Source organism: Petaurus breviceps, unplaced genomic scaffold (genome assembly GCF_028583685.1).
Source record: "Petaurus breviceps papuanus isolate PSGF00001 unplaced genomic scaffold, PetGlider_PUasm1.0 98, whole genome shotgun sequence".
NCBI lineage: Eukaryota > Metazoa > Chordata > Mammalia > Diprotodontia > Petauridae > Petaurus > Petaurus breviceps.
Genome location: NW_027187460.1, coordinates 34,625,645 through 34,652,532, shown reverse-complemented (window position 1 = coordinate 34,652,532; position 26,888 = coordinate 34,625,645). Strand labels below are relative to the sequence as shown.

Sequence of the window (26,888 nt, the reverse complement as noted above, 5' to 3'; positions counted from 1 at the left end):
TACATTAAAATGCTTTATAATCCCTTTGAGTGAATGTATCATCCAATGAAATCTAGTATTGGCAGATTTTCTAGGCATTGGGTTGAAAAAGGGAAGAAGAGACAATAACAAAGGTTGGAGAATCTAGTGAAGGTTTTTTTTAAGGATACTGGAGGCTGGATTATGTTTGAAGGCAGATGTAAGGGTTAGATATGACAGGTAAGGTTGCCGTCTGCTAGAGAAGAGAGGAGGAAATAGATCAAGGGAACTTGTAGAGGGCTTGGAGTCTCAGCACTTTTCATGTAGCTATGTCACACTTCTCAAACCTTCCACACCATCCCCTCCTGTCTTCTCTAGCAGAACTAATGTTCCCATATCCTAATGACTATGTTGTCCTCTGGCTAATCTATGTGGATTAATAGAAAAAATTAATGATCTGAAATTATGTTTCTTATCATCTTAATCTACTGTTTGCAGATGGTGTGGTAGGAGCATCTTTTGTGGTAAATTTGCATATTTTACAGTAAACCACTAAAGAATACCCAGCTTTATAAAATATGTTCCAAAGGTCCATTTTACTTTGTAAAAATGCTTTGCATGTAGTGCTTAATAAAGGTTTGGCATTGGGGCAGCCAGGTAGCTCAGTGAGTAAGAGCACTGGCCCCAGAGTCGGGATGACCTGGGATTGAATCCAGGCTCAGACACTTAACACCAACCCAGAAACACCTGGCCTTGTAACCTTGAGCAATTTACTTAATACTAATTGCTTAATTAAAAAAAAAATAAATGTTTGGCATTGACTATAAAATTATAAAACTACATTTACACATAATTATAAATTTCACATACCTTATACTTACATATTCTAACAATTCAATTTAATATTAAATGCCTACTATATACAAGACACAACTGAATCTTGACCTTTGATATCTAATTTAAAATATTCATAAGTGAGTTTTGAATGTTCTTTTCTTTTTTAGTTTGGATCTGAAATTAGGTTTCCAGAATTTAGTCTAAGAGGAATCTCACCAAAAATTCATAGCACATCTTATTTAAATACTTCTTTCTCTGCCAAAGAGACAGTGAAATCAAAGGATAGGAATATATTGCCAGAGGTGAGTCATGTTTTTGATCTTCTTTCAGCTAGATAGTAGTTGACTGCTCTTTTCTTGTTAAATTTGTTTGAAGCTATTGTCACCATTTTTAATGTATGTCCTAAAAATTAGTTATGTTTTTGGTCTATATAAAACTTATATAATTAAATTAAATTGTTTCTTCATAGTTGGAATATTAACCCAGAAAATTACCATTTTAAAAATTGAGAATGCCTTTAAAATGATACATAGTCTTCCATATGTGTGTCTGCTACATTCATGTGTGCTATATGTATGTTGTGTGCATACATATGTAAGTGTGGGTGGGTAGATAGAGTTTTGATTGTGGGCTCAGGAAAATGTTAATTTAGTTCCTTCCTCTAATAATATTTGTTGTGTTCATACCCAGGTCAAGTCACTTTTCATTTTCCCCAGGTAACTGTAAGACCCATCCTGTATATGCCTACACAATATAATCCTGGTTTGTTTCAGTGAACAATTAGCTTTCCATCTGTGATGCAATTTTTTGTGACAACCTAAAGTTGATGAATGTGGCTTTTTTTCAGATAACATTTGCATAAAAATAACATCCCATTTCAGTCATACTGTGTGTAAATTACAAGTGAAGCCCAAACTATGTTCTCTACTCATCCTCTATATTACAACAGCGATTGCTTCTCTTCTTGTATAACATCAAATTAATTCCATGTCTTGATAAGAATTTGCAGATAATGATAATGTATACTACTCTTTAATCAAGCTTATGGCCTTAAGTCTTGCCTCAGTGAAAGAGCAAGATGAGAACTCAAAAAAGAATTTACTGTAGACATATGAATATGTATGGATCTCTGCTTTCCTTGGGGAAACATCACAACCCTAGCTGTTTTTGGATTTTGTAAATAAACTTTAGAGCATTACCCAAGGCACAGAGGGGCCACATGCTTGCCTAGAGGCATACAGCTAGTCACTGTCAGAGGCAGGACCTGAATTTTGTTCTTTCTGATTCCAAGTGGATCACTATTCACTGTGCCATTCTGTCTCTCTGTAAATAATGGAAATAATGGTTATATTTATATTGTTAAAATGCCTAAACCAAAAGTTTGTTGTTGCTATTTTTGAAACAATTACTGGGATGTTTTGTCATGTTACATGACTTCAGAGTAAATATATACATGAAATATCTCCAATAAAATTTTAACAATCATGAATTATTATGAATTTCATCTTTGATGCTAAAAATTTCATTTCATCGAATCTGCTTATGCTATTTTATATCCACTTATGCTGCAATATATCTTAATACTTGAATCTTTTTAGTATTGGCAGCAGGTTTTAAAATACATTTCTATGTTAAGATATTTTAAATTTTGTGTTCTCATTCAACACTATCAGAACTTGTAAAAGGCTTGGAGGATTTTCAAAATGAAAAATATCGTTAGCTATTGTAAAATGTGAAAACTGAAGTTTACCTTTTCTGCTGTGCAACATAGCATATATTATGCCTAATAATTTTTATGAAAACATAAAAATCTTGATGGTAAAAAATATATTAGGATCTTAAATTGTTATTCTATAATTTTTACTTGAGTAAAATTTTTGTGATTTAAAATTAATTGTAGTGTCTTTTTTTTTTAGGTTTTTCATTATTATGGCCCTGTTTTAGAGTTCATACAAATGGTGTCATTGTCAGATCTCCCATCATACTATATGTCAGACATTGAATTTGAATTGTATCCTTTCATTTACAAACTTTAATGACAGTGTTTTATTCAAACATCAAATGTTACTCTTCTTAGAATTAAGCAATTTTTTAGTAAGATTTATTCATGGTGCCTGGATGTATACTTCACTTCTTTACCCCTATCAAACCAGATAAAGAAGTAATAACTAATCATAGTAATATAGATTTAAACCTAGAGGGGACTTCAGAGATCATCTAGTTCACTCACCTTGTCTTTCAGATGAAAAAACTGAGACCTAGAGAGGGATGGTGACTTGTCTCACAACTAGTTTCACAACTGGTAAGAAACAGAACTGTGATTGGGACATTTCCCTGCTTTAAAACCTTTTGGATATTTCAGATGTCTATAGAATGAAATCTAATCTCATTAGCCTGATATTCAAAGCCTTTCATATTCTGCCCCCTCAGCTTTCCTTTCCGTTTTTATTCCTTACTACTTCCCTGTGCTTTGTCTTGCTTGGAGTACACAGAGCTTTTTAGGTAACCTTTGCTTTTCCTCCCTTGTATTGTACTGGTTCCAGCTAGCACATACTCTCTTGTCTGTTAATATTATGTACCTTCTTTAAAGCCCAGGGTAAATGCTGTTTCTAGAAATGATTTCTTTCACCCAACAGGGTCCCATTTATACCATTCTTAGGTCATTTGTTTTGTGATATCTTGTATCATAGTTACTTGTGTACTTAGCTTATTTTTATTTTCTTATTAAATTCCTTGAGAATAAGTGTTTTTTTGTATTTATACCTATTAGGGATTGAATACATATGTATATATAATGAATCACATATACACATATTGCAATATTATTATGTTAACATTCATTGCCATTCAGTTCCTATGTCTTGTTGATTCTACCTTCCGGAAATATCTTGCATCCATTTCTTTCTTTGTACTCATGTTTACCACTCTAACTCCACATAATTTCTTTCTTATAAGCACACACACACATATACATAGATGTATACACAATACACATATATAGATAACATAATCTTGATATTTCATGTATATGAAAAATTGTGAATATATACACACGTACACAAACATACATATATGAGTGTGTGTATATGAATTAAGTGCTATAAGATGAGTTGATTGCACCAACCTTGACAACTACCACTGTGAATATCTTTCTTGGAGTGAATGTCTTTCTTAGCAATGTGAGTACACTCATCTACAGACTAACCTTCTGCTTCTCTCCATTTTTTCCTGGGGAATTAGACTCTTAATCACTAGCATGTTCAAGGTTGCAAATTCTGTTTTAGATAACTTATCCTAGATATCTCCCACATTGTGATTATTTAACCATCTTACCCTCCAAAATAATAGCATCCCATATTCTTATAGTTCTTTAAGGTGTACAAAGTACTGTTTTTTGCATTAACATTGAGCTAGTTAATTGAAATATTATCCCCTTTTTATTGATGAGAAGAATGACATTTAAGAGACCAAATACTTTACTCAGGGTCACTCAGCCAGCAGAAGGTAGCAGAGCCAAGGTTCTGAGAAAGTGCCAAAAGCTCAGGAAGATGCAGAGAAGCTAGTAGTGGGAAACAGGAGATCCTGAAATCATAAAACAACTTTGGAAACCTGCAGGCATATTGGGCAACTAATCCACATATGGAGAGAAGTATTTGTTGAATTTTAGTTATAAATTCTATTTTGCACACACATACCCATATATAGTATCTATTTTTAATTTACCTTTTCTTGTTCCATTGCATAAAAGAGATCATAGGATTAAAGATTTAGAGCTGGATAGGACCTCATCAGATATCCAGTATAAACCTCCTTCCTCTCACCTCTTTTACAGATGGAAGGTCTAGAGTGGTTAAGTGACTTGCCCAAAGTCACACAGATAGTAAGTGGCAGATCAAGGATTTAAACTTTGGACTTGTGATTGTGTATCTAGCACTCTTTCTGTTGCTTCACTATGTAGTGAGATGAAAATGGGGCCCTAAAGATTTGGCTGAAAGAAATAGTTTTAAACTGCTTATGTAAATAGGAAATATTACATTTATGCATATCAGCTCCAAAAATTTTTGATAACCTTTATATACACCAGTGCTGTTTCTTCATTGGTTTTTAATAATTGCAAAAGAAATGCTTTTCTCTGCTTTAAGAAATTAAAATACAAGGAAAGAGGAGATTCCTTTGAAAGCAATGAATTTATGGAATCTTTTAAGTACTGAGGAGACATTCCTATGAAAAAAATTTTTAAGGGCAATGAAACTTTTGCTCCACTATGACTTTAACAGCTAAGTACAGAGGATTGACAAGAAACAATACGAAGGAGAATTCCCAGTTGCTGTTGGAACAGATTTCATCTCTCTGTGGCAAGGTATAAAACTTTATGTAAAAAATTTAACCTTTAAAGGTGTGGATGTGTATGATTATATGTTGGTTTTTCATCTTTTTGCTTTAAAATGTTTTCAGGTTCATATTATCCCTGTATATATTTTGTACTTTAACAGAATCTTTGAGCTGGAAGGGATATAGCAGACCATCTAGGCTAAGTTATATGAGTGAATCTTTTTTAGGTATTTTAAACTTTGCCTATGTTTATTCTAAACACTCTGTACATGTAAAGTGACCAATTTAAAATGAAATACAGAAAATTTATATTATGTATTTTTGTGAGAATGAAATCATTTTATAATTTTGTCATTTCAGTATGCATTGATCTTCTCACTGTCAAGTCATCCTTTTTCTTTGTTTTAGGTATTATGACAACAAAATAGAAGTTCTCTTTTTCGATATTCATTTTGCTATGTGACAATTATCTCTGGTAGAATGGTGGGATATGGAAAAAAGATAGACTATTCAATTGTGCTTTCCACATGGTTTTGCTGAACTGCCACTGTTTTCTACTCTCTAATTTTGTCAATGCCTGTGTGAGAGTTGGCTTCAGATTCATAGGAATATTTATTCCTCTTCTAATAGATTAGAGTTGTGAATTCATTTTTAAAAAGTTATTTTGAATGAATAAAAATAACAATAAGTAGTGTGATCTAGGCACATCCCAAGATGGCAAATTTTAGTAACAAATGAAATGCTGTAGCCTATTTTTTCTAGGTGGAAAAAATAAACAGTAACAACTGAGTGAATATTGACTAGATAAGTGAGTTAAGTATTATGGCACGAATTGTTTTTTCTTAGTGGATGAGCACTTGAATAATATTCATTATGCTGGATTTTGTCCTTTCAGGTTGGAGCGCTCTTTGTTTTACCTTGTAGTGTAAGTAATATACTTACTCCACCACCAAGCCAGCTGAGTACGAGGAAATGGAAGGAATATATGGCAAAAAAGCCCAAAACTATCACTGGTGGGTATGTTCAAATTAAAAATGTGTATGTGGCAGTACTGGAGAATATACCTATACAGAGATTTTTTTTCAATATTTTATGTATTGCAGAAAATCCATATTGATTTTGAAAAATTTTGATTAATTCTAGAAGCCTTCTTTATATTTTCATAGATTTAATAATTTTTTTTTAAATCAGTAATCTGATTTTAAAGTGTTCACTTGAATTTAAAAAATGCATTATTGATGTATTTGTTTTTGACAGAAAAGATGACTTCCCAATAAACATCTCCCACCTCCTCTAAAATTTTTTACAAAGTTTATTCCCCAAGAAAAGTTTGATCAGCACTTATAGGAAGAAATAAATAATTTTGGCAGTAGGTATTATGATTGACTGCTTTTATTTAACCAGTGTTACTACTCTTCATATTGCCTTACTTTATACAGTGCTGGAATATGTGCTGATTAAATACTTGTTTATTGCTGAAGGCATTGTATATATTTTCTTTTTACATTACTCATTTTAAAATTTTTACGAGTCTTTCCATATTTCTTTGAATTAGGTTTGTAGCATTTTATACAATTCAGTAATAATAGACCCATCATTTCTTGCCATTGCTCAACTGTTGTTGGTCACATTTTTTTCTTCTAGTAGAGCACTTTTCACCAATCTAAGAAGTTCCAAGTAATTGTATTGTGAAATACTATGAATCAATCATGTGAAGACCAGCATACCTAAATTCAGAGAGGTTTACTATCATGTCATAGGTTACAAGGTGATAATTTTTTTTGACCACTGAAGCAGAAAAGCTTCACGTGAAACAGAGCACTTATGATCTGAGTTGGCGATGGGAGAACTAGCACCAAGGAAATCAGATATATTCAATATGTATCATTTGGAGATATTTTAGTCAGCCAGTTTGAGAAATTAAAATTACCTAGTCAGTCAAGTAATAAGCATTTATTAGGTGCTTTATGGTGTGCTAAGTGTTGGGGATGCAAATACAAAATATAAAATTATCCCTACATATTAAGGGTTTATATCATTTGAACCATTCCAGATTTGTAAGAATTGAGAAAATTACCTCTCAGTTGGAATGTCCATCTTAATCTAGGATTTGCAAGATCTAATAAAAATTCAAATTTTAACCTCCATTTATTAGTTATAGATTGTTAGGGCATGAGGTGATCTTGAGAATAATTTTGTCATCCCACTATTATACATTTTAAATTCCATTTCAACAAACATCTGTTCAGTACCTGTTCTATTCAAGGCACTGTACTAGATGCTGAGGAGACAATAGGGAAAAAAAGAAAAAGAAAATTGTCTTTTAAGAGCTTACATTTAAGTAGGGGATGCAACATCTATACAGATAACTAAATGCAAGATAATTGGAGGGGGAAGGAGCATTAAAAATTGGAGGATGAGGAAAGACATTCGTGTAAGAGTTAAACCTTGAGATGAGCTCTCAAAGAAGTTAAGGAGTCTGAGAGGGAGAAGTATAATCCAAGAATGGCAAGAAAATCTGTACAAAGACTTAGATATAAGATGGAATATTGAGTTTTAGGAAGGATTAATCAGCCATTTGGCTATAATACAGAATGTATGAATGGAAATAATAGGAAATAAGTCTAGAAAGGTAGGTTGATGCCACATTGTTGAAAGCTTTAATGCTAGACTAAGGTTTTCATATTTTATCTTAGAAGCAATAGTGAATTATAGAAGACTTTTAAGCAGTGGAGTGACATGGTTAGACCTGTTCCTTAGGAAGATGACTCTGCCAGTTTTATGGACTATGGATTGGAAATGGAAATTGGTATATCAGTTAGGAAGCAATTATTATGGTACAGTGCGAGTTAATTAGGACAATGTGAGAGAAGAAGGGGCTGGCTTGTAGAGCTAGAAAGATAGACTCTACAAGACATGGCAACTAATTGAATAGATAGATACACAGTACCTTCCACTTAGGCAAATTAATAAATACTAATGGAATTGAATTGGTATGGGGAGTAATGAGGAAAAGTCAAACTGGTTGGTTGAAAAGATGGTACCCTTAGTAGAAATAGGGAAATTTGGTAGAGTTGATTTATTTAACTGCAAAAATACTTAGTTCAATTTTAAATAGTTTAATTCGAGGTGTAGACATGACATCCAGGATTCTTTCTAACAGTCTAAATTAGTGATCTAATCTCATTCATGCACATTATTGTAAAATATATGGATTTGAGAGTAGACTGGAGTTTCAAAGGGGAATTAGGGCAAAATATATAGATTTTAGACTTTTGTGAAGATACTAATTGAAACCCATGAAATTAGATGAGATTGTTGATAGGATGTAGAGAAGTAAGGATAAAAGGGCCCAGATGGAACTCTAGGGGGCATCCCACAAAGTGGGAACTGGATGATGATTGAACAAAGGTGACTGAGAAGACTTAAGACAAGAAGGAAAAAAGAACAGTGCCATAGAGCCAAGGGAAGAAATAACTTTAATTCAGGAGGAGGAAGGGTGATTGACAGTGTCAGAAGCTATACCAAGATCAGTCAAGATGAGAAGATGGAGACAAGGCTACCTGATTTAATAGTTGAAATCATTGGTGACCTTTGAGATACCGTTTTGTTAAGTCATGATGTTGGAATTTATATTGAAAAGAATTAACAAGTAAGTGATGGAAAGTAAAGAAGTAGAAAGAGTGAGGGTAGGTGACTCTTTAGGGAGGTCTTTAGGTAGGGTAGGTTGGCTGTGGAAAAAAGATAAGATTATAATTTAAGAAAATGTCAACTAAAAGTTTTTTTTTTTTCAAGTTTTGGCAGTAGGACATTAGCCAAAGGGAAAAGGTACCATTTAAGGAAGGAGATGTAAGGTGATACAATATTAAAAGTGGTGGGTCAGCTGTCCTTGGCAAGGAGATAACCCAGCTCTTCCTAAGAGACTAGAATGAAGGATGAATAAATGAGGGACTTAATACATATAGAAATTTTGAAATATGGAATAGGAGAGAAGAGGCAACTTACAAGACTTATCCTCCATTTTCTTTATAAAATAGAAGGGAAGGATAGAAAGTAGTGATGTAGGGAGCTTGAGAAGATACAATCTGGAGCAGCTGCTGTGGGGGAGTGATAGAGTCACCCCGAGAAGGATAAAAGGGTATAATAAAAGCAGTGCAGGCTAAGTTCATATTATGTAACATAAATTTGTCAACTCAGTTGGTAGGGTCATAGAACTTCCTTTAGCAGTGTTTAGCAGCACAAAAATAGAAACAGAGAAGGCTAGTGGGGATAGCTCAGCATTGGGATTTGACAAGGCATGAAGGATTATAGGACAAGAAGGTGCTGGACAGTGCACAATTGAAGTGGTCAGCCATAGGATCAAAAATGCGAAGGGAAGAAAGGGAGGCCAGAACAGAATAAAGGAGAGGAGGAAAATAAAGAAAAATGGTGTCAGTGGAGGGAAGAATCTAAGGTTGAAAGATGAAGTGTTTTGCTGAAGATTGTAAACCATTGTTTGCTGAAAAAGTTGGAACTGGATCCTAGTTTTGAAGACAGCTATCCCCAGTACCCCATGTCTTCTCTGGACTAAACCTCTCTAATTGCTTAAATTGATCCCCATGGTGTGCATGAACCGGAGGCTTTTCATCATCCTGGATACTCCCAAACTTCATATTCTCTTTCCTAAAATGTAGTACCTATAGTTGAACACAGTACTTTACATGTTAGTTTGAAAAAGGCAGAGTCCAGCAAAATGATCATTGTTCTCCCAGCTCTTGGATACTCTGGCTTCTACAGTGCATATCTGAGGTTTTGTTAGCTCTTTTTGGCTGCCACTATTGATTTAATGAACTTACTGTCTGCTAAGACTCCTGGGTCTTTATCAAGTGAATTATAATCTAGTCATATTAGCCTCATTTGGTAATGGTGAAATTGATTTTTTTTAACCCAGGCATAAGATTTCATATATATACACACACACACCTTATTGAATTTCATCCTAGTAGATTAAACCCACTCTGCTAGTTTGACAAATTGTTTTGAATCCTGTCTGTCTAGTGTGTTAGCTCTCCCTTCCAACTTTGTGTCTTTTGCAAATTTTCTGTCTATACCATTTATACCTTTATCCAATTCATTTATAAAAATGTTAACATAAGACCAAACAGATCCCTGAAGCAAGTACCTTCTTTCAGGTTTGGGTATATTTTTGGGTATATATTTGAGAATAGTATTTCCCTTTATTATTCCTTTATCTTTTGAAGGATGAAATTATTAGGTGTATCATACCTCTGTGGCACACTTATGATCTGTTTCCTGGACCCTCATCTACTCCTGTCCTAATTCAGGTGATCCTATAATACACAGTGGCATTATTGCTCTTGTTCTGGCTCTCGATTCCTGGATTTCTTACCATGTTATCACCTTCATACACAATGCTTTTCTGTCCTATTGTTTATATATCCTTTATTTTAAATAAGATATGTCTTTCTAGAGCCATATTTTAGTAATGAATCTTATCTCACCAAGTGCCAGTGATCACTATGAGGTTGTTTGTCTTCTCACATTAGGATCTCTAGCTCATCTTGCTTCTTATTTTGTGTAGTTATGTATAGATAGCTGAGGCCATGGGATTTATTGCTAGCTCTTTCCTTGGATTTTGTCTCCTGAGAACCTTTGAGCATCCTTCCTGCTATTCTTTCTTCTACATTGGTGTCCAACTTGGAGGATAGATGGAAGCATATTTCTCTCTCTCTCTCCCTGTCTTCTTTTTTACATTTAAAGCCTTTTGATTAGATTTATAAGATTTTTGGCAAATATATATTTTGATATATATATATTGGCAAATATAGCCTTACCAGCCTATATATTGGCAAATATAGCCTTACCAGCCCATGTTATGTTCACTTCGTTTCTTGCAAGGAAAAAAAAAAGTGAAAATTTGCTTATCTGAGATTTGACTTAAGAAACCCTTGTACATATAATACTGTATAGTTTCCCAAATATAATTCAACACATTATCTTCTCACTGCTCATTTCTGCTCCCAGAATTGTTTGAGTCTTTTGGGGTTTATTGCTTTTACTAGAAGGAGCTTTGCAAAAGAATTAGATAAGCCTGTCAAACCTGAAAACAGTAATCTCTTTTATTTGGAATGTTCAAAGGAATACCAGGTGATTTAACTAGAAACACCCAAGGGAACACAAAGAGGGAGGCAGGGATAACAAGTAAAACATACCAGGGCAGCTTGCCCCTTGCCTATACCCTGGTGCTCTGAGACTTCCATAGTGGGGCTGGGAAGGGGTACAGACAGGGATGTTATGAGGGCAACTTGGTCACATTATTGTTCAAGGTATTTAAGTCCACACTGCAGAGAGAGAGAGAAAGAGAGAGAGAGAGAGGAAGAGAGAGAGAGTGTGTGATTCTGTTTAGTAGATTGTTGCTGTAGGTGATAGTATATTGACATGAAAGTTTTAATTCCATTCTTTTTTTTTTTTTTAAAGCAATTGGGGTTAAGTAACTTGCTCAAGGTTACACGGCCAGGTGTTTCTGGGTGGGTGCTAAGTGTCTGAGCCCGGATTCGATCCCCCAGGTCATCCCGACACTGGTGCCAGTGCTCTTACTCACTGTGCTACCTGGCCGCCCCTAATTCCGTTCTTTTATGCCTAATTTACTAATTTGAAATAACTTATTACTTAGTGAATCTGATAGATTTGAAGAGAAAGATAAAAAAAACACTGGATGATATTAGGGCAAAATTTACCAGCCCTAGATGACATCTTATTATATTCTTGGTTGCAAGTCACTGTACATTTTAAGTGCAGCATTTAAAACATTCTTTTGTTTGGAGTATTTTTGTTGTTTTTAAATTTTGAATTAATTGTTGCTTTATATCTTCTATACAATTTCTATTGCAACTTTTAAAAGAGATGACTCAATTTATCTAGTAGGATTTGATTTTTCTTTTTTAATGATCACTTCTGGAAATTTAGGACTGAATATTTGTACCTTTTGAATTGTAATAAGCTTGTTATCACATCACATTCTTTGAAGTCAGACTGATTACTGATTAGACTATCATTAAGACTGATTAGGCTGAAACTTCACAGTTTTCTTTTAATCTTAGCTGTTGAGCCCAAATCAGAATGGACAGATGATTATTAATTGCTGTTCTGTTGCTCATATTCCTTTCTGTAGAGGAAATTCTATATGGTGTACTTATAATAGGCAGCTCTGCTTTCATCAAAAGACTGATTAATAACTTGACAAAGATTTAGCTAGCTTATTTGCTTCTATTTTTAAGATTTGTCATATCAGACAAACTCCTCACCCTTTTTCTTTTTTACTTTTAAAGCCTCTTTTCCCTTTCATCTCATTTTCTCTTTCACTGTCTGGGGGACCTTTGTTAAGTCAGTTGTGCCATTTTCTTCATCTATAGAATGAGGATGTACTAGGAGGAGGAGAGAATACATTTTAAGCAGGTGGGGAGAGAATGGGGAGATAGCCTTCTTAAAGTAATGTGTGGAAGTGGGCAATGGTGTGTCAAGTTTCAGAAACAGAGAGTAGTCTGTAGCTAGAACTTGGAATATGTGAAAGAATAATAACGAAATATGTTGGGGAAACTAGTTTTAACTCAGATTAATGGTGACTTCAACTATCAGGTTGAGGATTTTGTTTTTTATATATTATATTTATTTTTATATTATATTATATATATATGTATTTTATTTTTTCCTAAAGGCATTAGGAAGCTGTTGAAGAATTTTGAAGAAGAATATGGCATTGTCAGCTTGATCTCTTCAGAAGATTATTTTAGTAGCCATGTGAAGGATGAAGAAAGACTTTCAGATTAGGGAGACCTATTAGGAGCTGTATAGAGTAGTCAAGTATGCATTTGTGTTTATGTCAATCCAGTATGTTATCCAAGGATGATGAGAGCCTTAACCAGGGCTGTGTCATTTTGAATGGAGAGAAGAGGACAGATGTAATATGTTATAGAGAGAAAAGCCTTAAGACTTGGTTACTAATTGGATATCATAGGGACTGAGGGAAAACAAAGGATCAGATGACTTTGAAATTTTGAATTTTAAAACTGAGTAACTAGAAGAATGGTAGTACCATTACATACATACAAAAACAGGAAGGTTTAGATGAGGATCAGGTTTAAGTTTAAACTAACATGTATGAAGATGATAAAATGATAAGAAATCCAGCAATCAAGAGTCAGAACACGAGCAATAATTCCATTGTGTATTATAGGCCACCAGAATTGAGAGAGGAGTAGATGAGGGTCCAGGAAAGGACATATAAAGTCCAATAATTTTGGATATTTTGAGTTTGGGGTACTTAAAACAGTTCTCCAGTTGACATTACAGAATCAACGAAATTTGTAAATTGTTAGGAAAAAAAAAGCCAGATTCCAAGATGTAGTTTGTAGGGAAACACTCAGAAAGTTGTATCCCAGTATTTGGTGAAAAGATTTTTGTAAATATAAATATTTATAAATACTTTTTAAAAAATGTTATAAATTAGTGTAGTTGATTGTGCATTTTTATTTTTTTTTTCTTTTTGGAGGGGGGAAGGCAGGGCAATTGGGATTAAGTGACTTGCCCAAGGTCACATGGCTAGTAAGTGTTAAGTGTCTGAGGACGGATTTGAACTCGGGTCCTCCTGACTCCAGGGCCAGTGCTCTATTTACTGCGCCACCTAGCTGCCCCTTCTATGCATTTTTCTAAAGAGAATGTTCATATGTTCAAGTTTACCAGACCATGAAATTACAGAAAAAATTTTGTGAGGATTTTTACTTGATTTCTTTTAGAAATTTGATTGCAGAATATAATTTATCCCCTGAACATTTTTATAATGCTGGAGAAACTTCTATTTTAATGATGCTTGTCAAGCTCTACCTTATCAGCTACAAGTGAATCCATTGCCAGCTGGTTTTAAGCAGAATAAGGGCAGATTAACTGTTCTTAAGCATGCTAATGCTCTAGGCTCACATAAAAATAAAACCTTTGGTGATTGGAAAATATAATCATCCTAGATTTCCTTGTGCCTTACCAAGTTAATTCAGGGATGGACAAAGAATTTTGATTGGTTTCATCAACTGATATACTTTCAGTGAAAGAACTTCTTAGAAATAGGAGCTTACCTGAAAATAGCAAATCTAATACTATGGCTTGATAATTGTAGACCTGGCTCACTCATGTGTAACACAGCAATGTCTTATAATTTTCCCATTTTCTTGCCTGCCACTGTTAGCTTGTTGATTTAAACTATGGACCAGAGCATTGTTAAGACCATGAAATGCTATTAATAGAACAAATTTAATGAGCAAGTTAGTTGGATGTGCAGGCATAGCGTGGACCTTTTAGTTATATTACAAAAGATGCTATTTTTAACTTTTTTATCAAAATTATATTAAAAGTGAAACTTAAGGAGGACATGGAGAAGAATATAGCTCATGGTCTACAGAATTGAATTGTGATGATAAAAGAATTTGAAGACCTCAGAATTAGGGTACATAAAAATTCACAAATATATGCTAAAACTACAGTTCCTCATAAAATAAAGCTTACTATAGCTAGAAAAGAACTTTCTCGGTGTATTACCAAACTCCTGGATGGGCAGTTTTCCCCTGCTCGGTCTCCTTTGTGTGACTTGCTTACAGTGAAAGAATATATTTTTCACATTACTTTATAGTGTCATCAACAAAGTAACCATTTTCTAGGCATTGTGTGTAGATATAAATGAGTATCTATCTTTATTAATAGTGGAGTTTGCTGTATTATCTCTATTGTACTGAACATGTCTCTGATCATGAGGTTATATTTTTCCACATTGTTGAATTGGGAAATAAATTTTGGCAGAACTTTTTCAGGAGTTGCTCTAAAAAACATTTGGATATAGTTATAAGTTCTTGTTGTTTCCATAGTGTATTCTTGGAGGTTTTTACATTAGCATAAAAGGGCAATGATAGTATTTTTATCATATATAAATATGCTATGATGGTTGAAAGATATTTAACTCTAGGGGGTGGCTAGGTGGTTCAGTGAATAGAGCCCTGGCCCTGGAGTCAGGAGGACCTAAGTTCAAATCTGGCCTCAGACACTTAACACAAAACTAACTGTGTGACCTTGGGCAAGTCACTTAAGCTCAAATTGCCCCCTCTAAAAATAAAGGCAACAACAAAAAAGATATTTCACTCTGGAGCCAGAGGACTTGAGTTCAAATCCCATCTTTCATGCTAGTACAGTCTTTGTGATCTTGGGCAAATTAAGTAACTAAGTCTCCTAGGCCCACCATTACAGATTAAGAGGAAGAATTTGAACTAACTAGTCTCCGAGGTCATTCCCAGTTCTGGATTTGTAATCCTATGATCTTACATATGAAAATTTGATGGGCATTTAGAAATGATCTCTTTTGCTCCCCGCCCCTCCCAAAAAGTAGATTCAGGATGGATTTTTTTTTTAAAAGGGAATTAAAAGTCTAATCAATCCTTTACAAAAACTGAGATTAGAAATTTTCTGGCTTATAAAGATAAGTGTCCAACTGACAAATGAAAATGAAAATCTGGTACATAATTTCCCCCTTATTTACCTAATAAGAGATATGAGAGTTGCATGCCACTATTTTTGTACAACTGAAAAAATCTGGTTTTGTTACTCCCTGCAGTATTTACGTAAGACTTACCTAATAAGCCTCTAATTTAACACCTGCCAAACCTGGAACAACATTTAAAAATGGTTATATCATCATTATAGGTAAGGGAGTTCTGAAAATAAATACTTATGAGGAAAATAAGATTGTTCTAATGACATTCTTCCGTGATTAGAATGCTTGTAGAGGTGGTTTAATGTAAATTAGATGTGAAAATCATGCCATGAAATAAATATTACTTAAATTGGCAAGAAGATAGTTGGTAGATGAGTTGTTATAATTACTCTTGGGGCAGACTTTAGTTTCAAATAGAACAGGGATCAACAAAAATTTGTTGCAGTAGCCTGGACTTAAAGAAGAAATACAAGTAAAGCCTTTTAAATGGCAGATGTTTGAATAGAACTGGGGACTAGCACCAGCACTGTAGGCTAAGTACATTATGTTGACTTATTATATGTTAATTGTTTTGTGGATATACTTTGACCCATAGTTTATCTGCTGCTGTGAAATGATCTATTCCTTTTGTGACTAAAATGCAGCAGCTTTTATTTGATTTGGCTTTTTCCATTTCCTTTTTAATATCAATTAGCATGAGTTTTTAAGATCAGTGAAGTTGCCTTGGGGATGTAAAGTATTTAAAAAAATTCATTTCATAGTATTTTCTATTCCCAAGATAAACCATGCTCAAGGAAACACTGTAAAAAAAAAAAAGTCCCAAGCAAACACTGTTGTTCGTGTTGACCTTACTGATTTGCCTTCGATTGGTACAGCATATAAAAATTACTGATGATCAGAAGTATAAGTCAGGTTTTATTTCGCTTTAAGAAAGTCTCTTGAGATTTTCTTCTTTATAGCAATATTGATAATGGTGTCATTTAGGACCAAGGGGCCCTACTTTCTAGAAACGTAGGAAATGTATTGGGCAGAAGAGAATTTTATCTGCTTATGGTTGCAGAGGAAAGGACCTAGTATTTTCCTTTTAAAAGTTATATTTTGTTTCCTATCTCTTGACATCATTAGCTGATGATTCTTATTTGAAAAAAAAAAAAACATTAATTACTAATTCCTAAACCCTTAATGTAATAAGGCAAGATGGCCACAAGGGAGACATGTAGGTTATACTGATTATATCTCAGCCACTAAGATTCCACACCTGTGGCAAAGGCTTAGTCAGTGATTGGTGGTTGCTTGGATAGTAAGTCATCAGTCAAATTTAGGGAAAGATGCAAAGTAATAGGTAGAATCCGGCAAGATCAAGGATCACACAAATAGATGGACCTATCACTTATTCTGTGGAGCAGTTACCCTAAGACTAATTTTTTTCTGTGGGCTTCAGGTTTGCCACTGTATTTATAAAGTAATCTAAGGTCCTTTTTGAGGTAGTTAGTGGCATTCATCCATTTCCTACCAAATGTACTTTTCTCTATGTCTCCTATTTTTTCTCTCTTTGCATCCTCCTCTCATCTTACTTGCATCTTTTCTATTCCACATGCCTTATTTTTCCTTTTCTTCTACATATGCCATAAATCTGAAGGTGTCATTTCTTTACCATGATGGTGTTGATAAGTGTCTAAGAGTTTGCTGGTCCCTCCTTTAGTGTTTCATCACAATTTCTTTACTTTTCTGGATAGTTCGAAAGTGACTACCTACTATATAGCTGATAGGAATAGAATTCAAGGTTGCTTTATATTTTTCTCTGCTCTGTTTTACAAGTAATCATTATCATTACTTCATGTCAAGACAAAAAATTGGTAGACAGTAATATATGAATAAACAGAAAAATGAAAAAAAAATATTATTTGGCCAATGAAACAGATTTGTCTTTAAGGGAGATCCTGCTTTTTTTGTCCAGAAGGTTGAAATGAAATTATATTTTAAATTTAGCTAACTGGCAGTTTGGTATCTTGTCTAGATCAACTGGATTGCACTTAAGAAACCTACTTTAAACTTTTATTTGCATAAAGAAATACAGTAGATGAAAAAAGATCAAGGGCCTTTTATCACCTCATTTCTTTTCCCCCTCTTGGAGCCATACAGAAGGAGTTTTTATAGCACATAATTCTACCAGCTTGAGAAAGGTCTAAAATACAGAATTGCAAGGAAGAGGCCAGCTCTGGTTTAGCTTGGTGTTTTGCATCTTTGTAAAATGTGATGATGCAGCTTATCTATATAAGAATATGTATTATTTTGGATAAGTTCAGTGTGTTTTCATTCTTGCTATGAAATGTTTATGAGTATAAGGTATGCTTGATTAAACTATTTTTTTTTTTTTGCTGTTTTTTGGAGGGGGGAGTGCAGGGTAATTGGGGTTAAGTGACTTGCCCAAAGTCACACGGCTAGTAAGTGTTAAGTGTCTGAGACCAGGTTTGAACCCATTTCTCCTGACTCCAGGGCCAGTGCTCTATTCACTGCACCTCAATTAAACTATTAAGTGTAAAATTTGTACTCTGTAGCCAAGGAATACTTTTATAACCAGTAATGAGGACATACTAGAAATGCTGCCATATTTTATATCAAGAGTATGATGGTGCCATTTAAATGCTGTAAGATGTTAAAATTAGTTTTCAAAGGTTTAAATATAATTTTTTGTTATCAGTTCCAGATGTCGAAGTGAAAGGAGAGTGTTCAAACTATTATCTCTTGTTGCAAGGTAATAATAACGGGAGATGTAAAGTGACATTGATTTATTCAGCCAACCAGATCAATGGTTCAGCTGCTCTCAACCTGATTCATGGAAATATGAAAGCAAAACCAGAAGGAAGTAAGTATTAACTTTAGATGGAAAGAACGATTATATGCTTAGAGGGAAGGGGAACAAGCATTTATTAAACACCTAGAATATACTAGGGACTGGATTAAGTACTTTACTGATATTGTTTCTTTTGATCCTCACAAAAATCCCAGGAGGTAGGTGCCATTATTATCCTCATTATAAGTTGAAGAAGTGACAGAGTTTAAGTTACTTGCCTGGGGTCACACAGCTAATATGTGGCTGAGACTGAATTTGAACTTAGGTCTTCCTGATTCCAGGTCTGCTGCCACCTAAGTACCTCATGGGTAACTATGGAGTAATTAATTCATACAGGTTTAAATGGAAGAAAAGAATTACAAGACCTTAATGGTCTTTTATACCACGTTCCTTTTCTCTTTTACATTTTTTTTTTGCATTTTATCTAAATTTTATTACTAGAAAGGGAGGTGGACAATAGCATGTGTATGTGTAGGTGGTATCTCAGCAGTTTCATTGGAATTGAGAGGAGGTCCTCTAAAACAGTAGATCCCCTGTCAGGATTACTAGAAGTAGATAAGAATTCTACAAAATGGGTTGTGTTCTGCACCATTAGACAGAGTACCCACATAATTAAGATCTCAGTTCTATTAAAGTATTCAAGTTTATTTTTGAAGCATAAAATGATTTACAAATAACATCATACAGATTTAGAAAGCATACCCTGGTAGTGTAGATGAACCGCAGATATGATGATCTATTGTCAGTATTTTTCCTTTATGCCAGGAGTTGGCTATGACCTAACAGGAGTTTTTGCATTTTAAAATACAGTGAAACCTTATTTTTACAAAAACAAAGAGCTCTTGGGCTGTAGTTTGCTGACTCCTACAGTCTAAACTACTAAACCATCATTATAGCTTTTTTTTGGATAAATTCCTCCTTCTGTGTCCCTTCTCATACTACCCACTTATCCATATTTCCTCTAGTAACTTGTTTCCATCTAGAAAGTCTCAATACTTTCTGCAGAAATTCCAGTTAAGAGTTGAAAGGGAAAGAGGAGGGATGACACAGGAAAGTACTTCCATGTTTTCTGAGATCACACAGATTGAGAGGAGCGGGTGTAAAACACATAGTATTTTACCTAGCTTTCTTTGTATTGACTGCTTAGTATTTGAGTACTAACTGTGTAAATACCTTTTGAACGAGTGACCAATCACAGCCCATCCTTGTATATCATGTGCATATATAGTATTGGCATCCCTAACAATCACTAAACCTGTCAAATTATATTTTTGGGAATATATAAATATGGGAATAAATATGTGAAATATATTTAAAAATATATTGAAAAATATATGTGAAATATATTAAAAAAAATAAATATGGGAAATATACTGTAATTACTTTTCTGGAAACTGAAAAGTAGTTAATTGTGTGAGTAATCTTTAACAATGACTTTGCTGTACTCCAAACAGGCTTTCCTATTGACTTCATCTGTTCACTACCATGTTTCTCTGGAGAACAGGTTGTACAGAGAGAGAAGCAACTGTCTAGGGTCCAAGATTTGGCTTTGAAGGAGTATCTGAGTAAGTAAGGAAGAGTGCACCTCATGTAAGCTTAATACAGAATACTGACTTATTCAGAAACAAATTATCTTAATTCCAGTTTGATGTGATGGTGCTTATTGTATTGGAAACAGATTTAAATTAGTATTGTAAAAAGAGTAGAGTTATTTCCTTTTTAGCATATGAAAGGTATTCAAGGTTGGGAAGTTTTGAATCCTTGTCTTAAAATCTAGCAGGGAGGGAGTGTTGTATTTAAAATTTAGGATCTTAAATAAGGTGCTGAGCACTTTATTTTTTGTGTATGTATTTTCTCAAGCCTTTAAAAAATGTATGTCATCAGGTTTTATTTCATATAAATCTTTAACATGTACCACCAACTTCAGAGAACTTACACAAGTTATTACATAATGATCTGGCCAGCAATTTTCATAGTACCAGTTGTAATTGACTATTTCAAAGTTTTTATTCTCCCTGTGTTTGTAGGTGATTCCCATATACCTTATCTTTCAGGTGACACCACCCTGAAATATATAGGCATCTTTCTGTACTTTAAGGGAGCAGTAGTACACATCTGATTCTTCTTCAGATCCTACTTAGACATCCTTCTTGATTCGTATTTCACCACCACAGTAGTAAAAATATTTAGAAAAAACTTAAATTTCTTTGCTGTCTATTAGAAAACTATTCCTACCTGGTATCAGAATGGTATAAAATTTACTGGATAGCTGCTAATTCAATCTGATAAACTTCACAGTTCTTTGAATTATTGTATCAATATATAATAAAGTCTTTAGTTTTTGAGAGGGAAAATGTTAAAATGAGAAGGAATGACCAAATTGCTTTTAATTTATAAGGTAATTTGGGTGTTGCTTATTGAGCTGTTAACATCCGAAAGAATCGTTAAACAATGACTGAAGTGGCCCTTATAATTCACTATATCAGTACCATCCATTTACATATATTTCCATTTTCTTCACTCACACAGCCCCCACCCTAGGGTTTCCTGATTCCAGGTTCCTGATTCCTAGGGCAGGCCCTCCTCACCTCATATCTGGACTATTATCCTAACTTGCTGTTTGCTCTTCCTGCCTCAGGTCTTTCCCCACTCCAGTCTGTCTTCCATTCAATTGTCAAATTAATCTTCTTAATATGCCAGTCTGACCTTGTCAAATTACATCTTTCTTTTCCCCCCAGTCAGTAAACTCCAGTGGCTCCCTGTTACCTCTAGGATCAAATATGAAATCTTTTATTTGGCTGATCCAGCAACACTTGTTTTCTTGCTGTTCCTTGCAGAAGACATTGTGCCTGCTGATCCCATGCCTTTTTACTACCTGTACTTCATGCTTAGAATACTTTCCCTCTTCATTTCTATGTCCTAGTCTCTGACTCTCTTCAAGACTCAGCTCAAATTCCACTTTCTGACAGAGCCCTTTCCTGATCTCATTCTCCCTATCCCCTAACAAGCCTCCCATTGGTAGTGCTTTCCCTCTGAGATTTCCTCCCTTGTACCCTGGGTGTGTCTGTCTGTCTATGAGTCATCTATACATAGTTGTTTGCATCTTGTCTCCCTCATTAGAATGTGAGTTCCTTGAGAGTGGGGACTGTCTCCACCTTTCTTTGTATCATCAGACCTTAGCACAGTGCCTCACAAATAGAGACTTAATAAATGTTTGCAGACTGACTGATTGTGTACCAGGAAATTTTAAGGAGAATTGAAGTAAGGTATGAAGTACAATAATGCAATATATTATAAAATAAATACTATCTATGATTACTTTCTTTGAAAAGCCCTTGCAGATATCTTGAGCTCAACAACCTATTTTATTGTGTAAATTCACAGTGGGGTTCATTAGTACTAGCTCTCCCCTGTTTTTGGCCAAATGTAAGAAGAGCCCTAGAAGAAGCTTCCCAGTATGTAAGATAAAGCCTCTAGGGAGAATTTATGAGAGTGTAAGATAAGATAGAACCTCTGTGGAGAATTTCCTACACTACATGGAGAAAGTCTCAGAGCCATTGAAGTGGAAAATCTAGCATCGCTTGCCCATATTTGGCTTTTCCACCTTGAGTATACTGTCTGCACATTTTAAAATTCTAAATTAGTTTTCCTTGGCCACATGGTGCCAGTCTTCTTTTATCACTCATGTATTCTTACTTTTCAAGATATGCAAACTACTATTAGCACAAAGAAGAAATTATTTCTTCTTCCAGAGGTTCCCTTGTGTTCTGCTTATCAATTAGTCATTAAGTATTTGTTAAGTACTCACCATGTGTCAGATACTGTGCTAGGCAGTTGGGGATGAATGAATGAATGAATGAATGAATGAAACAGTCCTTACAAAGAGCTTACATTCTACCATCCAACCTTCTGTTATGGTTGTCTGGTTCTATGTTTTATTATCCTTCTGGCTCAGAAGCTGCTAAATGTGAGGACTAAATCTCAGGCATCTTTCTTCCCTTCATAGCTTCTAGCATTGTGCCTTGCCCATAGCAAATGTTAAAATATTTGATGAATAAATAACTAGGAAGCTAAATCTACAAAAAACACTATGTAATACATGCCAATAAGGGCAGCTAGGTAGTACATTGGATAGAATGCTGGGCCTGGAGTCAGGAAGACTTTTCTTCCTGCATTTATATCTGACCTTGGGCATTTACTGTCTGTGTGACCTGGGTAAGTCACTTATCCCTGTTTGTCTTGGTTTCTTCACTTGTAAAATGAGCTGGAGAAGGAAATGGCAAACCACTCTGGTATCCTTTGTCAAGGAAACTCTAAATGGGGTCACAAAGAGTTGGACATGACTGAATAACAACAATACATGCTAATGCAAACTCATGTAAATTAATTTAATTGTTTCTCTTTGGGGATTTTTCATTCTGAGACTCACTTATAAACAATCAAGATTGTCCCATAATGTATAATAGGAGTGCTTTACTTTTACTGTTGAGTTTGGTTAAGAGGGAGAGAGAGTGTGTGTGCTTTTATTTCATTGGTAAAGATAGTAATTGAAATATTCACTTTTATGTGAATACTAAGTAAGTATCGGTGTGAAGACTTTCCAAATGCTCCTTAATTATGAGGACAAACAGAACATTTTTTATATAGCTTACTGCAAAATATGAATTCTTTGATTGAACAGCTTTAATTGAAGCAAAATGCCATGTGAGGAAGGTAGCTTGATAATACTGAAAACCAGGAAATTACCTTACATGTTCTCTGGCTCATTGAATATCACTGAATAAAGATAATTGTTTCAAACATAAAAAAAATCATATCATAGAGGTTTGGAACTGGAAAAAAAACCTTAGAAATCATCTTATGTGCCCCACCCACCTCCATTTGCCACTTGAAAAAAATGTTAATAACTTGTCCAAGATCACACAGGTGATGGCAGAGCTAGCATTAGGACTCTCTCCTGATTTCTGATTTAACAGTATTTCTGCTTCACCTGATGATAATTGTAATTTGGAACTAGAGACTTGTAGCAAGATAGGTTTTGACATGTTTTGTGAGGCAGTGTTCCCTAATGGGTAGCATGTTAGACTGGGAGTCATGAAAATGTGGCTTCAAATCACACGTTGAATATCCACTTGGTTTATATTGACCCTGGGCAAATCACCTGACTGCTCTCAGACTTTCTATCTCCACATGTAGAATGGGGATAAAGATGCCTGTAGTACTTAGCTCATGGGATTATTGTGAGAATCATATAAGGAAATGTATGTAAAGCACTTTGCAAATTGAAAAGTTCTGGAAAATGCCTGTTATTATTATTATTATCATAATGTTATTATTTGCTGTGCCCCAGGAATGACTTCCAAAATAACATAGAGGCATACTTCACATAATGCTGCCCTGGCTTGTAGTATTGTTTCTATTTTACGGTCAACCCCTACTTAACATCTTCTAGCTGATAACCCTTGCTTCTTGAATCATATCACTTCTATAGAGCTTACCACTACTTATAAAATCATTTTGTCTAGCATCTTGTTTTCAGAGAACCAAATAATGATGTTAACTGAGTTGTGTATTTATAGCTGCAAGCAGCCTTACATGGGGCAATAAAGCAGTAAGTGTGACTGCCTTAATTCCATTGCTTTGGAGGCTGTGTTCTGAGAATTACTGTGAGAATCTTATGGTTCCCTATTTAATAGTCATAATCATAATAGCAATAGCATTTATATAATGCTATAAGGTTTGTAAAATACATCATGTTACCTCATTTGATCCTCACAACAACCCTCTTGAGATGGGTACTATTATTATCCCCATTTTACAGTTGAAGAAACTGAGACTAAGTGAGATTAAATGATTTTCCCTGAATTACACAACTGGTATTTCTGAGGTTGGATTGAACCTTTGTCTTCCTGAGTCCTAAGTCCAAAGTTCCATCATCTTTGCTTCCTAGCTATTTACTCTGAAGGAATCATGGTCCAGGTGAGGGAGAGAAGATAGAAACAGCATCTCATGCCCTTTGTATTTGCTACCTAATCTTCCTCAGAGGTGATCTCAGATCTGGATTCTAAATTTTAGAGGTCAGACTCGTGTGTGTGTGTGTGTGTGTGTGTGCGTACACGTGCGTGCATATACATATGTCTTTTCTGTTTTAAAGGGACTTAAAAATAAATTAGCATCACTTAATCTTTTATAGTCATTTTTTTTTCCAAAGAGAACTTTCTCTTGATTTATTCCTTTTTTCTTCACAACTTCCTTACCTGCAGGATACATAAAACTTAGATTGTTGTCCTCAGAAAGATTAAATGACTTGCACAGGGTCTCTCACATCTAGTTAATGGTAGAATTGGGATTAGAGTCTTCTGCTATATAGCTCAGTGCTCTTTCTGTTAAATACATATACTCTCAGCTCCTTTATCTGTACCTAACTAATTCTAGACATATTAGGTATCTTGTTCTTAATATTCATTAGGGAAAGAGATTTCCCTAACCTCCCTTAGTAACACTTTGATTAACATATCTTTGCAGGGGGAAAAAAATATTCTTTATGTCTGACCTAAATTTCTCTTGCTGTGATTTAGCATAATCCTCTTTGTTCTATCTTGATATTAAAAAACAAAACAAAACAAACCTTATAATTATTTCAGTCTCTGAGCAAGGGAAATTATTACAAGTTTCTAGAACAGTCTCTGAATTAAAGAAGTGAAATGGACTTAGTAATCTTCTGGTAGTGCAATTTCCTGTTATCACTAAGGGTTTTACTTAAACTATTCTTACCTGTATGCTCTATGGCTTTGAGTTATGGTCATTGAAGAATCAAAAGTGTAGACCACCAAAAGAAAAATAGGAAAATGCATGGTGGGTAGAAATAGAATATAGTATAATATTATTTTATTATAATTTTTGTGTAAGAAATAACAAGAAGTCATTTGGGCATTGGTGTTGAACTCAAATAGAAATAGGGGCCACTAAATCATACATAAGGATCCCTGTGGGTCATGTTTGTGCTTAGAAAACCACACATGTTTATATTTTTTTTATTAATACATTAACATATTAAAATCAGTTAGGAACTACATTTTAATCTGCATTGGGCTGCACCCAGAAGGAGTGTGGGCCTTATGTGACCCACAGGTTGGGTGTTTGGCACTGACTGATCTGAGGCATTTCTCATCTAACAAAGTAACCAGTCATGTACTAACCATGGAAGGATAACAGAAGCTAGGTGTCAGTATTGTACTGGTAAGAGTATAAAAGACCTAGAATTAATAAAGACTCTACATTTTCTAGGAGTTGGTATGAAATTCCCCTCCATGTTAGTCTTCATAGAATAAGCAGCTTGAAATTTACTTCAATTTTTCTGACTCCAAATCTAGTCTTTTCCTCAATGCCACACTGTCTCATGATTATATTGATGGGGTGTTTGGGCCCCAGCCCTAAGATCATGTCTTTGGAAACCTCCCAATTTCTCAGTAGGCCCTGTGAGAAAATTTTCTCTTGTTGCAGAACACATTCCTTTTGTTTCTGGGTGGCCTAAGTACTCTCCAGTGGGCCAGATCTCCAAGGTCCATGCCTCTGGCAACTAAACTAAACTCCCTCAGTGCCTGGTATCAACAAAGCTATCTCTGCAGACTCCCTGCATTATCCTATAGATTATAGACTCTTGCTCTCAAAGACACCTGGACCTCTGATATATCCCTTGAAGTCCCTAGATTGCATAATTAGCATCCTTGGCATTCCTTTTCTCTTGTCCCTTTTCCACATAAGCCCCAGCACCATCCTTACTAGCTTGCAGATTCCTTAAGAACCCTTGCATGCTTCTACTGGTGTCATAATAAACTTTTTGCCATTTGACTAAGAGAAGGCTTGAGTATGTGAACTCATTCCAGGTGATAACCACTTTGCCATTTTCAGGATCCCAGCTCCCCAAACCTTTTCAATATGCCTGTTAAATTCTACCTACCTTTTAAAATTCTTTTTAAACATTACCTCCTGCATGATGTCCTGATTCCCTAAGTCACTAATAACATTCCTCTACAAATTTCATTTAGCACGTTGTTTAGTAACATACAAATGTACTTAACATATAATTCAATTCTACAACTATTTGTGTTGGTATTTCATTCTCTTAAGATGTAGTAAGCTCTGTTAGGTTATGGGCTAATCGGAACATAACAGTGTGGTGTATGTACTTGACTATAGAAGGATTTAAACTCTGATTGAGTTTATTGTGTTTTTTTCTTTCTTCTTAAGTCACACCATAGAAATTGATTCAAAGTGTGCAGAGCTCAGCATATAATACATCTGTCACTTCTCTATGTGTGTGCATGTAACCTTTTATTATAGAAAATAACGTAGCTAGTCTGACAGACTATTTTTTAC

At 34.7% G+C, this 26,888-nt stretch overlaps 1 protein-coding gene across 4 annotated transcripts in view; it reads left to right on the top strand.

Annotated features, from left to right (window-relative positions):
* The window catches only part of MTBP (MDM2 binding protein), an 80,008-nt gene that overhangs the window by 11,779 nt on the left and 41,341 nt on the right, over nucleotides 1-26,888 (top strand). For all 4 annotated transcript variants that reach the window (XM_069081191.1, XM_069081190.1, XM_069081189.1 and 1 more), the window contains exons 8-13: nucleotides 963-1,097; nucleotides 2,712-2,806; nucleotides 5,083-5,155; nucleotides 6,023-6,140; nucleotides 18,357-18,521; nucleotides 19,964-20,074. In XM_069081191.1, the coding sequence (XP_068937292.1) occupies nucleotides 963-1,097; nucleotides 2,712-2,806; nucleotides 5,083-5,155; nucleotides 6,023-6,140; nucleotides 18,357-18,521; nucleotides 19,964-20,074 (697 nt within the window). The remainder of the gene's footprint in view (nucleotides 1-962; nucleotides 1,098-2,711; nucleotides 2,807-5,082; nucleotides 5,156-6,022; nucleotides 6,141-18,356; nucleotides 18,522-19,963; nucleotides 20,075-26,888) is intronic.